Source organism: Ovis aries, chromosome 2 (assembly GCF_016772045.2).
Source record: "Ovis aries strain OAR_USU_Benz2616 breed Rambouillet chromosome 2, ARS-UI_Ramb_v3.0, whole genome shotgun sequence".
NCBI lineage: Eukaryota > Metazoa > Chordata > Mammalia > Artiodactyla > Bovidae > Ovis > Ovis aries.
Window position 1 is genome coordinate 143,556,641 of NC_056055.1, and position 15,388 is coordinate 143,572,028.

Consider the following 15,388-nt stretch of genomic DNA (forward strand, 5'->3'; position numbering starts at 1 on the left):
GTTGGGTACATCATGAGAAATGCCAGGCTGCATGAGTTACCAGCTGGAATCAAGATAGACAGGAGAAACATCAACAACCTCAAATATGCAGATGATACCACTCTAATGGCAGAAAGGGAAGAGGAACTAAAGAGACTCATGAGGAGTGTGAAGGAGGAGAGTGAAAAACTGGCTTAAGACTAAATATTAGAAAAACTAAGATCATGGGATCCACCCCCATTACTTCATGGCAAATAAAAGGGGAAAAGGTAGAAGTAGTATCAGATTTCCTCTTTCTTGGGCTCCAGAATCACTGCGGATGGTGACTGCAGCCATGAAATCAGATTATTGCTTCTTGGCAGGAAAGTGAAGACAAACCTAGACATTGTGTTGAAAAGCAGAGACATTACTCTGCTGACAAAGATCTATATCGTTAGGGCTATAGTCTTCCCAGTGGTCATGTACAGTTGTGAGAGCTAGACCGTAAAGAAGGCAGAATGCCAAAGAATTGATACTTTCACACTGTGGTGCTGGAGAAGACTCCTGAAAGTCCCATGGACAGCAAGGAGGTCAAACCAGTCAATCTTAAGGGAAATCAACCCTAAATATTCACTGGAAAGACTGATGCTGAAGCTGAAACTCCAGTATTTTTGTCATCTGATGCGAACAGATGACTCATTGGAAAAGTCCCTGATGCAGGGAAGGATTGAGGGCAGAAGGTGAAGAGGGCATCAGAGGATGAGATGGCTGGATGGCACCACCAATGCAATGAACATGAACTTGGGCAAACTCCAGGAGATGGTGAGGGACAGGGAGGCCTGATGTGCTGCAGTCCACGGGGTTGCAAAGAGTCGGACATGACTGGGCAACTGAACAACAACAGCATACCCTTTTTAAAAATAACCTATTCACACCTAATTTTGCAACAGGCTATGTTTTAATTTGCTTTTTAATTGGAAGAAAATTGCTTTACAACGTTGTTGGTTTCTGCCATACAACAATGTGCTGCTGCTGCTGCTGCTGCTGCTCTAAGTCGCTTCAGTTGTGTCTGACTCTCTGTGACCCCATAGACGGCAGCCCACCAGGCTCCCCCGTCCCTGGGATTCTCCAGGCAAGAACACTGGAGTGGGTTGCCATTTCCTTCTCCAATGCATGAACGTGAAAAGTGAAAGTGAAGTCATTTACTTGGGTCTGACTCTTCGCGACCCCATGGACTGCAGCCTACCAGGCTCCTCTGTCCATGGGATTTTCCAGGCAAGAGTACTGGAGTGAGGTGCCACTTCCTTCTCCACAGCAATGTGAATCAGCCATAATTATACATATATCCCTCCTTCTTGAACCCCCCTCCTTACCCCCATCCCACCACTCTAGGTCACCACAGAGCACCAGGTTGGGTTCTCTGTGTTATATAGCAACTTCAATAGGCTTTTATGTGTTTGTATGTGTTTGAGGGATTTGCCTTTATTAATTTTATCCAATGATTTCAATTTAGTTTTTATGAATATAGTAACTTTGTTTTCAAACTCATTTTGTCACATTATGCAAGAGTAAATTCCATAATTATAATATATTAATTTACAATAGTACAGATTGATTTGAAAACAAACAGCTTATTTTTGATAAGCATACAACTCACCAGGTGGAAGCAGAGATGTACTACAGTATAGCCAACCTCCTGAGAAAATAGCATATTACTGGTATCAGTCATTGTGTTTTACAGCGAAAATGCCAAGCATTGTTAGTTTGGTAAGTCAATTAGCATGGAGGTGGGCTAGATAAAAAGCAGTCTGTGCCCAAAGAGTTGTGCAGATAAAGTGGGTGAGGATAGAATAATTATTATTCATCCAAAATGATGGGCAGAAACCACTATATTACTAAAAGCCAGAGAACATTAAAGAAGTTCACCGTGACTAAATTACAGCTTCTGTGAAAGACAGATCTGGGAAATTTGCTTGGAAAGCCAAGCTGGAGACAGAAACTTCTCAGTCCAGGCACTCATTCATTCACCAAATATTTATTGGGTAACTAGCATAATTCAGGCCTTTGTGGTTCACAAGGGTCTAGTATTAGATAAGGCTAGAATAAATGGTGAATTTATTATTTATAGCTGTCCAAAACAGAAGTGACAATGGTGAACAGAGCATTCCTAGGAATCAGGAAGATGAAACTGAGCAGAGTATTTCAAAGGTATAATTAAATTTGACTTCACTGTCATTATTTGAAATAAGAGTAAGCAAGATGATTTTGAGTCTAGGTGCTAAGAGATATTTCAAACAGAATCAGGAACTTAGTTTAAAGAGTACATTTAAGAGAGGAAAAAGAAGTCATGCCTTTAATTGATATAGGTTGAGTTTCAGTGATGCTAGACACACTTCTGCTTTCTTACCGTAGTCCAAACAAACCATGGGATATACTTATATTGCTTAAATTGTGTTTGGAAATTAATTTATAAACATCCAAAGGATCACCTGTGTAAACCTGGGAACTTTCTAAGAGCACATCTTCCATTGTAATACTAATAATGGTCATTTAATCATCTTTTATATCCTTTTAAAATTTCTCCCAGATTGATTCCAAACTGTATGCATTAAAGGGGGATTATACCTTGAAGTATAATAACTGGTAATATTATAAAGCTTGATTTTAAAACAAGAGTAGCTAATTTTTAAGAATATTCTGAAGAATGTTGTGGTTCAGTCACTCAGTTGTGTCCAGCTCTTTGCAACCCCATGGAACTGCAGCATGCCAGGCTTCCCTGTTCTTCACTAATTCCCAGTTTGCTCAAACTCATATCCATTGAGTCAGTGATGCCATCCAACCAACTTATCCTCTGTGGCCCGCTTCTTCTGCCCTCAATTATTCCCAGCAACAGAGTCTTTTCCAATAAATCAGCACTTTGCATCAGGTGGTCAGAATATCGAAGCTTCAGTTTCAGCATCAGTCCTTCAAATGAGTATTCAGGGTTGATTTCTTTTAGGATTAACTGGTTTGATCTCCTTGCTGTCCAAAGGACTCTCAAGAGTCTTCTCCAACAGCACAGTTTAAACGCATCAACCCTTCAGTGTTCAGCCTTCTTGACGCTTCAACTCTCACCTTTGTACATGACTACTGGAAAAACCATAGCTTTGACTAGACAGACATTTGTCTGCAAAGTGATGTCTCTGCTTTTTAATATACTTCCTAGGTTTGTCATAGATTTTCTTCCAAGGAGCAAGAGTCTTTTAATTTCATGGCTGCAGTCACTGTCTGCAGTGATTTTTGGAGCCCAAGAAAATAAAGTCTGTCACAGTTTCCATTGTTTCCCCATCTATTTGCCATGAATTGATGGGGGACACGATGCTATGATCTTAGTTTTTTAAATGCTGAATTTTAAGCCAACTTTTTCACCCTTCTCTTTCACCTTCATCAAGAGGCTCTTTAGTTCCTCTTTGCTTTTTGCCATAAGGGTGGTGTCATCTGCATATCTGAGATTATTGATACTCTAGCAAGCTTGATTCCAGCTTGTGCTTCATTCAGCCCAGCATTTTGCATGATGTATTCTGCATAGAAGTTAAATAAGCAGGGTGACAATATTCAGCCTTGATATACTCCTTTTCCAATTTGGAACCAGTCCATTGTTCCACGTCCTGTTCTCAGTGTTGCTTCTTGACCTGCATACAGATTTCTCAGGAGGAAGGTAAGATGGTCTGGTATTCCTATCTCTTTCAGAATTTTCCACAGTTTGTTGTGATTTACATAGTTAAAGGCTTTAGCATAGTCAGTGAAGCAGATGTTTTTCTGGAATTCCCTTGCTCTTCTATGATCCAGCGAATGTTGGCAATTCGATCTCTGGTTCCTCTGCCTTTCCCAAATTCAGCTAGTACACCTGAAAGTTTTTGGTTCATGGACTGTTAAAGCCTAGCTTGAAAAATTTTGAGCATTACTTTGTGAGCATGTGAGATGAGCACAATTGTGTGATTGTTTGAACACTCTTTGGCATTGCCCTTCTTTGGGACTGGAATGAAAACGGACATTTTCCAGTCCTGTGGCCACTACTGAGTTTTCCAAATTTGCTGGCATATTGACTGCAGCACTTTCATAGCATCATCTTTTAGATTTGAAATAGCTCAGCTGGAATTCCATCACCTCCACTAGTTTTATTCATTATGATGCTTCCTCAGGCCCACTTAACTTCACACTCCAGGATGTCTGGCTCTAGGTGAATGATTATATGATTGTGGTTATCTGGGTCATTAAGACCATTTTTTGTACATTTCTTCTGTGTCTTCTTGCCACCTCTTCTTAATATCTTCTGCTTCTGTTATGTCCATACCATTCTGTCCTTTATTTTGCCTATCTTAAGAATAAAGATGAGTATACTGGCAACAGCTCTCATCTGAAGAAAGTATGACCCAGTAAGACCTGGAGTAACTATACACCAAGAAAAAAAGTATCAATTTATTTTATCATCATCTAGGCAAGACACAGCATATTAAAAAGCAGAGACATCACTTTGCCAACAAAGGTCTATATAGTTAAAGCTATGGTTTTTCTAGTAGTCATGTATGAATGTGAGAGTTGGACCATAAAGAAGTCTGAGCTCTGAAGAACTGATGCTTTTTAAATTTGGTGCTGAAGAAGACTCTTTGAGAGTCCCTTGAACTGCAAGGAGATCAAACCAGTCAGTCCTAAAGGAAATCAACCCTGAATATTCATTAGAAAGACTGATGCTGAAGCTGAAGCTCCAATACTTTGGTCACCTGATGCTAAGAACTGACTCATTGGAAAAGACCCTGATGCTGGGAAAGGTTGAGGGCAGGAGGAGAAGGGGACGACAGAGGATGAGATGATTGGATGGCATCACCAGCTCTATGGACATGAGTTTGAGCAAGCTCTGGGAGTTGGTGATGGACAGGGAAGCCTGGCGTGCTGCAGTTCATGGGGTTGCAAAGAGTCAGACATGACTTAGCAACTGAACAACAACACAGCCAGGACACAACAGAGGAGGATATTTAGTGTGGCAAGCAATAGACATAAACAAATTGACTTTATATTATTTTAGGTTCACATCTTTTCATCTTAGTACTCACAGTTGCTAATTGAAAAACTGAAGTCTGCGTGACCAATAATGATATTTACTAATGGATACAAAGTTTGATATGGAGTCTGATATTTGGCACTATGTGTGAAGAACTATGATAAGCAAGAACAGGATTTGCCTCAAAATTTTAAAGACTTTTCAAGTAGCACTTGTAAAAAATTTCTGAGTTAAAGTAATATTATACCAAAATGTTTTATTATTGCTTGCGCTTAAGTTACTATTATGCCATTTGTTTTCTAACAAGTGTTTAATTCATTTGGAAGAATTACTGTAAACAAAGATTAAACAGGAACTCATGTCTACAACTACCCAAAGGTTAGTTTTTTTGCATCTGATGAAATTATTTCCATGAAGATACTGAATATTTATATCATTGTAAAATTCCACTATTGCTTTACATTATGGATAGATGTTTTTGTTTTTGTGTCACTTCAAGATTGAATTATAGATTCTCTTCATCTGTTAGACTCACCTTGGGATTTTTCCTATGGATTATAGAATTATAAGCATGTGAATATCCTGTTTCTCTTATTTCAGAAACAGTGTAGTTGCACAGAAGATGGGATGGACATTGGGGTCAGGAATAATTCAAATCTTGGTTTTCTCACTTACTGGTTACATAACATTAGACAAGTTACTTAACCTGTCTAAGCCTTAATTTTATCATCTCTAAAATGATACCAATTATACTAACTCCTCCTCCCTCAATCTTCCTTTTGGCTCTTTTCTAATTCATAAGACAGTGGTTTGCTTAGTACATATTTTCAATAGCCATTTGTAACTTTAAAATATAGAAATCTGATTTCATACACTGCAAATTATAGTGAATGATTATTTTCTTATACCTTAATATATATACCTTATATAATCTTATATATCTCATATATATAAGATATATAAGAATCTTAATATACCTTATATAATCTGATTACCATAGATTATTTTCTTATTTCCTCCTCTTATTCAATCACTCTTTTGCTCTAATCTTAAAAATCGCTTTATTTCAAGGAGAATCCAAAATCAGTTCATAGTATTCTTGCTAGACTATTTCTTAGTGACCAAATTAAAGTGATTTACTTTTTATGTCCATCTCATGGTCAGAAGCTTAATGAAAGCAGTAGTTCATCTGAAGGTAGCACTGTGGACATTGGAGCACCTGCCGAGGAACAGCCTGTAGTGGAACCCGAGGAAACCCTTGAACCTGAAGCCTGTTTTACTGAAGGTAAAAAAATGACCTTCGTGTTAATCTTACATTTATAGAGTGCAGTTGTTTTTTTTTTCTTTTTTTAAAGCTGTTGATCATCCAAAATGGACAACTCAGAATAGAGCAGTACATTGTAGTCAATCTATTTTAATTACTTCTAATAAGCTAACATATGTAAAATCTCTCATTACATTTTGGTTTTACCTGCCATGTGTAAGGAACCATGAACATGGAGAAAAGATCATTTAATGTAGTCAGAATGAATGACTAATTTATAATTTTTCAGATAAAATGGTGATTTTGCAAGAAGTCAGCATCTTAAACATTAGTCAAAATTCTCATACACAACATTTGCTTTAAAAATAATTTTATATTATTATCAAATGAATTGCAAGCATATTTTTTTCCATGAAAACAGCAGTTTCCAATACTTGGGTGGAACAGGAAATAAGCACTGCCCTATTCGTGATCCCTGCACAGTACCTAGTTGAGTCTGGTGCAGTGCGGACAATAAATCCATACTTATTGCTTTGTTTTCTCCATGATTAGTATTTCCCATGGAAATAAGGGGCTGAATAGTTTTCACAACTTCACATCGCTAATGCATGTGTTCCTACTACCCTAGGCTTACAGAGTTAGCCCAGCAAGATGGAGATGGCAATGGTCATGAGAAAATGAATCCAGAACATGCCAAAGGGTATCGCTGAAGCAGGAGAAGTTATTTATCTGCTCCTGTTTTAACATTATATTTGCAGGCTGTGTGCAAAGATTCAAATGTTGTCAAATTAGTGTGGAAGAAGGGAGAGGAAAACAATGGTGGAATCTGAGAAGAACGTGTTTCCGAATAGTTGAACATAACTGGTTTGAGACCTTCATTGTTTTCATGATTCTCCTTAGCAGTGGTGCACTGGTGAGTGAATACTAAGCAAAAGTGCCATAATACTAAGTTTTAGAATCACCTAATACTGATGACTTATTAATCCTTTCTGTTGCATTCTTTTACTATCCAATGCATTATTTTTCCTGAACCCTCATTGTATAGCTATTTCCATTTCCATGGAATCAGCCATTAATCTCTGTTTGATAACCCCAGAACTTTTATCTCTATTTATGACTTCTTCCTTAAACATGCATACGTCACTATATTCATCCATCCACCCACCCATCCACTCATATCTTTCTACCTATCTCCAGGGCATTTTTAGTAACACCACTTCATATCTTCCAGACTATAGACAATGTATAACTATGCAGCTCTGCATTGATTTTCATTATATATACACACATTTCTAATTAACTAGTCATTAATTTTCATTTTATTATTAAGTAATCCAGAAAAATCTGTCTAATTTATTCATGATAGTCAAAGGACATGAGCATTTAATTACTCATTTTAACAACAAAGTAAGCATGATAATACAGAGTAGTTAAAGTCCTGTGGTTGGGTATATATGTTAATTTAATTTCTATGTTCTGATGAATTTTGTTTATGAATTATATTATTGTTATCTCCTTATGGACAGTTGATAAGTCCTTAGAGACTACTTCTCTGTCCTTTTTGAAATGCATCCAGTGTTCTCTTGTTACTCCAAAACCAGTGAATATTGGTAACAATAAATACTGGGCAGTGCGCCTAAGTAACCATTTAAGGATTGGTTTCTCTGTGTATAAAAGTGTTCATTTTATCAGAATCAATGTCTATTTATGTAAAAATCATTTACAAAAATGTAAAGTATAGCACATAGATAACACTTTAGGAAAATGCTAACACAAATAGACTACTTAAGCCATAAAATAGATGTAGACAGACAGAGATGGAAAGATGATACAGTACTTAACTGAAACACAATAACTTAGGTTTATTTAACTTAAAAATGTATGATTCTAACACAGGCCTATATTTTTCTGCATATTTCTCTGATGAAATAAATTTTATCTACATGCTACTTTAGATAAGAAATAGTTTTTTTTACCATTTAAATGAATACAGACTTAGATATAAAGTATCATTGAGGTTCATATTAGAAAAAGAATACATATTATAGTTTAAATGAGAAGGAATTTCATCCCACCATCTTTGTTACACCATATCTTTGCTGATAAACATAAACTGTCAACAAAATGAAGGGGACAATTGAACTCAATGTATAGTAAAATTAGATGATGTATTGATCAATTATAATTTCTGCTTTATGAAAAATATAAGCCTTTTTATTTCTTCAACCTCCTTTCTGTGGAAAAAATAAAGAGGCTAACAGGAGGAGGCAAAAGATATGAAACAAAGAGAATAAAGAACTTCAAGTTGGGATACCAGCATCAAGACATGACATTAACAACTATTTCCTGAACAACTCACTTTAATTCCTTAGAGTTATGCTTTTATTTCTTCCTTTTAGTTAGATCAATAGAGGGCATAACTCTTCTCCTGATTCATTAAAAGATCTTTGGAAGGAAGAAAAAAAAACATCAATAGCTACTTTTCCTCTACCCTATACATATATGAAAATCAGGAAAAACTATGTTATCAGGGAAAACAGCCTATAATAGCTGTAGCATAAAAGTTTCAGAAAACTGAAATACATAACTTTTTTTATAGGCATTTGAGGATATATATATTGACCAGCGAAAGACGATCAAAACAATGTTGGAGTATGCTGACAAGGTTTTCACTTACATTTTCATTCTGGAAATGCTCCTAAAATGGGTGGCATATGGCTATCAAACATATTTCACCAATGCCTGGTGTTGGCTAGACTTCTTAATTGTTGATGTAAGTATCCTCCATATTTTTGTCTTTCATTCAAGGTAACTTGTCTTATTTATAAACTAATTCCAAAATAGTGAATCTTTGATCACTCTGTTATGTTGACAGGATATGCTACTTAATAGACACTAAACTAATTCACTGAATAAGAGTGAAGTTTTTGTAATAAATAAGCTAATTTAGTACTGATTTAGCATTGGGAGGATGGGATTTATGGTGGTTATCTAAGATAAAAAGCTGGGGGAAAAACATCAGAAGTTTGTAGAGAGAATGGTGAAATAGGATATGATGTTTAAGTTACTTTTATTAATATTATGATTCAAACAGAGTTGAGTTTGAATCCCAGCCCCACCACTGATTTTGTGTGCCACTAAGTTACTTGGCTCCTGACACTATAAAATGATCATATTAGTACATGAGAGTTAGAGGCACTCAGTAAACAAACCAACCAGTGATGATGGTGGAAGCTACTGTCAGTTTTTAAAGAATCAGTTCTAATGAGGTGGATGAAACTGGAGCTGATATACAGAATGAAGTAAGCCAGAAAGAAAAACACCAATACAGTATTCAGTTCAGTTCAGTTCAGTTCAGTTCAGTCACTCAGTCATGTCCAACTCTTTGTGACTCCATGAATTGCAGCATGCCAGGCCTCCCTGTCCATCACCAACTCCCAGAGTTCACTCAGACCCCCATCCATCGAGTCAGTGATGCCATCCAGCCATCTCATCCTCTGTTGTCCCTTCTCCTCCTGCCCCCAATCCCTCCCAGCATCAGAGTCTTTTCCAATGAGTCAACTCTTCGCACGAGGTGGCCAAAGTACTGGAGTTTCAGCTTTAGCATCATTCTTTCCAAAGAAATCCCAGGGCTGATCTCCTTCAAAATGGACTAGTTGGATCTCCTTGCAGTCCAAGGGACTCTCAAGAGTCTTCTCCAACACCACAGTTCAAAAGCATCAATTCTTCGGCTCTCAGCCTTCTTCACAGTCCAACTCTCACATCCATACATGACCACTGGAAAAACCATGAACTTGACTAGACAGACCTTAGTCGACAAAGTAATGTCTCTACTTTTGAATATGATATCTAGGTTGGTCATAACTTTTCTTCCAAGGAGTAAGTGTCTTTTAATTTCATGGCTGCCATCACCATCTGCAGTGATTCTGGAGCCCAAAAAAATAAAGTCTGACACTGTTTCCACTGTTTCCCCATCTATTTCGCATGAAGTGATGGGTCCAATACAGTATACTAATGCAGATATATGGAATTTAGAAAGATGGTAACGATAACCCTGTATGCAAGACAGCAAAAGAGACACAGATGTATAGAACAGCCTTTTGGACTCTGTGGGAGAGAGAGAGGGTGGGATGATTTGGGAGAATGGCATTGAAACATGTATAATATCATATAAGAAATGAATCACCAGTCTAGGTTCGATGCAGGATACAGGATGCTTGGAGCTGTTGCATTGGGATGACCCAGAGGGATGGTACGGGGAGGGAGGTGGGAGGGGGGTTCAGGAGTGGGAACATGTGTACACCCGTGGCAGATTCATGTTGAAGTATGGCTAAACCAATACAATATTGTAAAGTTAAAAAAATAATAATTAATTAAATAAATAAATAAAATGTGCTACAAATTAAAAAAAGAGAAGAAAAAAATTCTTTTTGATTTTCGTAAAGGCTATTTTTAAAGAGTAGATTATATAGCTTGTAACTAAATTATAGAAAATTAGATGTATGGGGAATAGTGAAAAAAAATTCTACTTCATGCAGTGATGGGAGTTACTCTAGAACATAACTAGATTTACGGCAAGCCCATAATATACCAATAGCCCTTCACAGAGTTGGTGTATTCAACAATTAATACTTCATCAGCCCAAAGCAAGTAGCTGTCTTTGAGATTTGTTCAAGGCAAACATCATGCTTTATGTTTGGCATATTTTCAGCTTTAAAAATGTATTTTCAAAATACCACAGACTTCATAGGCATTTTATTCTCCTAAAATGATAATCCAGCAGAACTACTCAATATTCTTATGGAAAGTATTTGTAGAGCTAAGAGCCATGCAATATCTCTTTAATTTTGTTGAACAAAGGCAAATCCAGAACTATTTGAAAAGCTTAACATTACTAAGAAATGAGTAAATTAGGAAAAAAAAAAACTCAAAAGAGTGATAAGTGGCTCATATTCTACATACATAAATAGCTCATACAACTCAACATCAAAAAGCAAACATCCCAATTAGAAAATGGGCAGAAGAATTTAATAGACATTTTTCTAAAAAGGAAATCCATATGGCCAACAGGAACATGAAAAGATGCTCAGTATCACTAATCATCAGGGAAATGAAGAGCAAAACCACAAAGAGATATGGCCTCACACCTGTCAGAGAGGCTATCATCAAAAGGGCCACAAATAAAACACGTGGAGAAAAGGGAACAACTTGTACACTGTTGGTGGGAGTGTAAATTGGTGCAGTCACTATAGAAAACAGAATGGAGCTTCAGCAAAAAAAAAAAAAAAAACAAGAACAGAACTATCATATGACCCAGCAATTCCGCTCCTGGGTATAGATCTGGAGAAAATGAAGACATTAATTTAAAATGGTACATGCACCCCAATGTTCATAGCAGTATTATTTACAATCACAAAAATGTGGAGGCAGCTTAAGTATCCATCAAGAGATGAATTGATAAAGAAGGTTTATAGTACTGCTAAATAGAATACTACTCAGCCATGAAATAGAATGAGATTTTTGCTATAAGTAACAACATGAGTAGACCTGGAAGTTGTTATGCTTAATGAAATGTTAGACAAGTGTTGTATGTTATCACTTAAATGTGAAATCTACAAAATAAAGCAAACTAGTGAATAAAACAAAATAGAAACAGATTTCACAGCTGTAGAGAACAAATTAGTGGTTACCAGTGAGGAGAGAGAATGGGGGAGGGCAAGATGGGGTAGAGGATTAAGAGGTACAAACCACTATGTATAAAGTAAGTCACTCATAAGGATATATTGTATAGCACAAGGAATATAGCCTACACTTTATAATAACTTTAAATGGAATATAATCTATAAAGATTTTGAGCTACTATGTTATAAACTTGAAACTAATAGAATACTGAAATCAACTATACTTCAATTAAAAAAAGAAACCTCAAATGAATAATTGCTTCAGCATTTCACAAAGAGAAAAAAGTTTCTGCTATTGATATTTCAAACACTAGAAGTTATTTCATATTTCAACTCCTCAAAAACTTTCAAATTAGGCTTTAAATCTAAATGTAATTTAAACTTTTTGAAAATTTCTAAGCTTTACTTTTCTTTATTATACTTATTACATGTCTGAACTTTTTAGTGGAAGAACAGTGATTTTGTTATTGTAAGTTGGTTTTTAATAGCCATTTCCAAAATAGTTTAGGAAAGTCTATAGAGAATTTTGTAGTTTTGCAACAATAATACTTTCATTTTTCAAGGTTCTATTTTAATTATTTCTTTTTTTAATTTTTATTTTATTTTTATTTTTTTTAAATTTTAAAATCTTTAATTCTTACATGCGTTCCCAAACAAGAACCCCCCTCCCACCTCCCTCCCCATAACATCTCTCTGGGTCATCCCCATGCACCAGCCCCAAGCATGCTGTATCCTGCGTCAGACATAGACTGGCGATTCAATTCTTACATGATAGTATACATGTTAGAATGCCATTCTCCCAAATCATCCCACCCTCTCCCTCTCCCTCTGAGTCCAAAAGTCCATTATACACATCTGTGTCTTTTTTCCTGTCTTGCATACAGGGTTGTCATTGCCATCTTCCTAAATTCCATATACATGTGTTAGTATACTATATTGGTGTTTTTCTTTCTGGCTTACTTCACTCTGTATAATCGGCTCCAGTTTCATCCATCTCATCAGAACTGATTCAAATGAATTCTTTTTTACGGCTGAGTAATACTCCATTGTGTATATGTACCACAGCTTTCTTATCCATTCATCTGCTGATGGACATCTAGGTTGTTTCCATGTCCTGGCTATTATAAACAGTGCTGCGATGAACATTGGGGTACATGTGTCTCTTTCCATTCTGGTTTCCTTGGTGTGTATGCCCAGCAGTGGGATTGCTGGGTCATAAGGTAGTTCTATTTGCAATTTTTTAAGGAATCTCCACACTGTTCTCCATAGTGGCTGTACTAGTTTGCATTCCCACCAACAGTGTAGGAGGGTTCCCTTTTCTCCACACCCTCTCCAGCATTTATTGCTTGCAGATTTTTGGATCGCAGCCATTCTGACTGGTGTGAAGTGGTACCTCATTGTGGTTTTGATTAGCATTTCTCTAATAATGAGTGATGTTGAGCATCTTTTCATGTGTTTGTTAGCCATCCGTATGTCTTCTTTGGAGAAATGTCTATTTTAATTATTTCTTAAGGTTCAATGTATCACTCTAAAAAAAGACAGAAGGAATTATACCACATCTCAGGTAAAGTAAAAAGCACCAACTTAATACACTAAAATATAGAAGATTTTGCAAAAATAGTGTTTAGTTTATTTGGAACGATCCAATATTCTATTCTCAAACCAAAGAAATTCTATTTGGATACAGGGCTTCGGTCTTTATTTAAAGAATTAGACAACTAAAATTTTATTTCTTAGTTATTGCATATTTCATGCAAATAAAACTTAGTTTATTTAATAAATATTGACTGGCCATTTTGGGTCAAGTACCATGACAGGAGGCTCTAAATTAGTATTAAAAATTTAAGTAAATTTCATGATGGAATTACTTTTAAGTTACATTATTTATCGGAGAAAGTGATGGCACCCCACTCCAGTACTCTTGCCTGGAAAATCCCATAGACAGAGGAGCCTGGTAGGCTGCAGTCCATGGGGTCACGAAGAGTCAGACACGACTCAGCGACTTCACTTTCACTCTTCACTTTCCTGCATTGGAAAAGGAAATGGCAACCCACTCCAGTGTTCTTGCCTGGAGAATCCCAGGGACGGGGGAGCCTGGTGGGCTGCAGTCTATGAGATCGCACAGAGTCAGACACGACTGAAGCGACTTAGCAGCAGCAGCAGCAGCAAACTTTAGGCAAGCGAAAGCACAAAGTATTAGCAAGACACCAAAAAAATCATTGTCAAAAAATCAACCTCAAAACAATGTGACTTAGTGCATTAATTTCTGAGGGTATCAATTATCATTAACTGAAAATACCAACAACACAGGATAGAGATTGCTTGCCTTTTCTGATACAATCACAGTTTTTACATTTTATTACTGGGCTTCCCTGGTGGTTCAGAGGGTAAAGCATCTGCCTGCAATGCAGGAGACCTGGGTTCGATTCCTGGGTCAGGAAGATTCCCTGGAGAAGGAAACAGCAACCCACTCTAGTACTCTGGCCTGGAAAATCGCATGGACAGAGAAGCCTGGTAGACTACAGTCCATGGGACTGCAAAGAGTCAGACAGGACTGAGCGATTGCTTGCCTTTTCTGATAAAATTGCAGTTTTTACATTTTATTGCTGCTGCTACTGCTAAGTCGCTTCAGTTGTGTCCGACTCTGTGCGATCCCATAGACGGCAACCCACCAGGCTCCCCGTCCCTGGGGTTCTCCAGGCAAGAACACTGGAGTGGGTTGCCATTTCCTTCTCCAACGCATAAAAGTGACAAGTGAACATGAACTCGCTCAGTCGTGTCCGACTCTTAGCGACCCCATGGACTGCAGCCCACTAGACTCCTCTGTCCATGGGATTTTCCAGGCAAGAGTACTGGAGTGGGGTGCCATTGCCTTCTCCACATCCAACCAGTCCATTCTGAAGGAGATCAGCCCTGGGATTTCTTTTGGAGGGAATGATGCTAAAGCTGAAACTCCAATACTTTGGCCACCTCATGCAAAGAGTTAACTCATTGGAAAAGACTCTGATGCTGAGAGGGATTGGGGGCAGGAGGAGAAGGGGACGACAGAGGATGAGATGGCTGGATGGCATCACTGACTCGATGGATGTGAGTCTGAGTGAACTCCTGGAGTTGGTGATGGACAGGGAGGCCTGGCGTGCTGCGATTCATGGGGTAGCAAAGAGTTGGACATGACTGAGCGACTCAACTGAACAATTAACGGATTTTATTTATAATTATTCAGAAGATAAATGCTTACATATTTTTAGTAAACCACTTGTGGAAGTTAGTCACTAACTCTTGTCCAACTCTTTGTAACCCCATGGACTGTAGCCTGCCAGGATCCTCTGTCCACGGAATTCTTTAGGCAATGCTGGAGTGGGTAGCCATTCCATTCTCCAGGGGATCTTCCCAACCCAGGGCTAGAACCCAGGTCTCATTCATTGCAGGTAGATTCTTTGCCATCTG

General features: G+C 37.5%; 1 protein-coding gene across 3 annotated transcripts in view; it reads left to right on the forward strand.

The window, feature by feature from the left end:
* SCN1A (sodium voltage-gated channel alpha subunit 1) overlaps positions 1 to 15,388 on the forward strand; it is a 155,499-nt gene that overhangs the window by 115,279 nt on the left and 24,832 nt on the right. For all 3 annotated transcript variants that reach the window (XM_060411115.1, XM_060411114.1, XM_060411113.1), the window contains 3 exons: positions 6,161 to 6,281; positions 7,019 to 7,173; positions 8,860 to 9,033. In XM_060411115.1, coding sequence (XP_060267098.1) covers positions 6,161 to 6,281; positions 7,019 to 7,173; positions 8,860 to 9,033 — 450 coding nt within the window. The remainder of the gene's footprint in view (positions 1 to 6,160; positions 6,282 to 7,018; positions 7,174 to 8,859; positions 9,034 to 15,388) is intronic.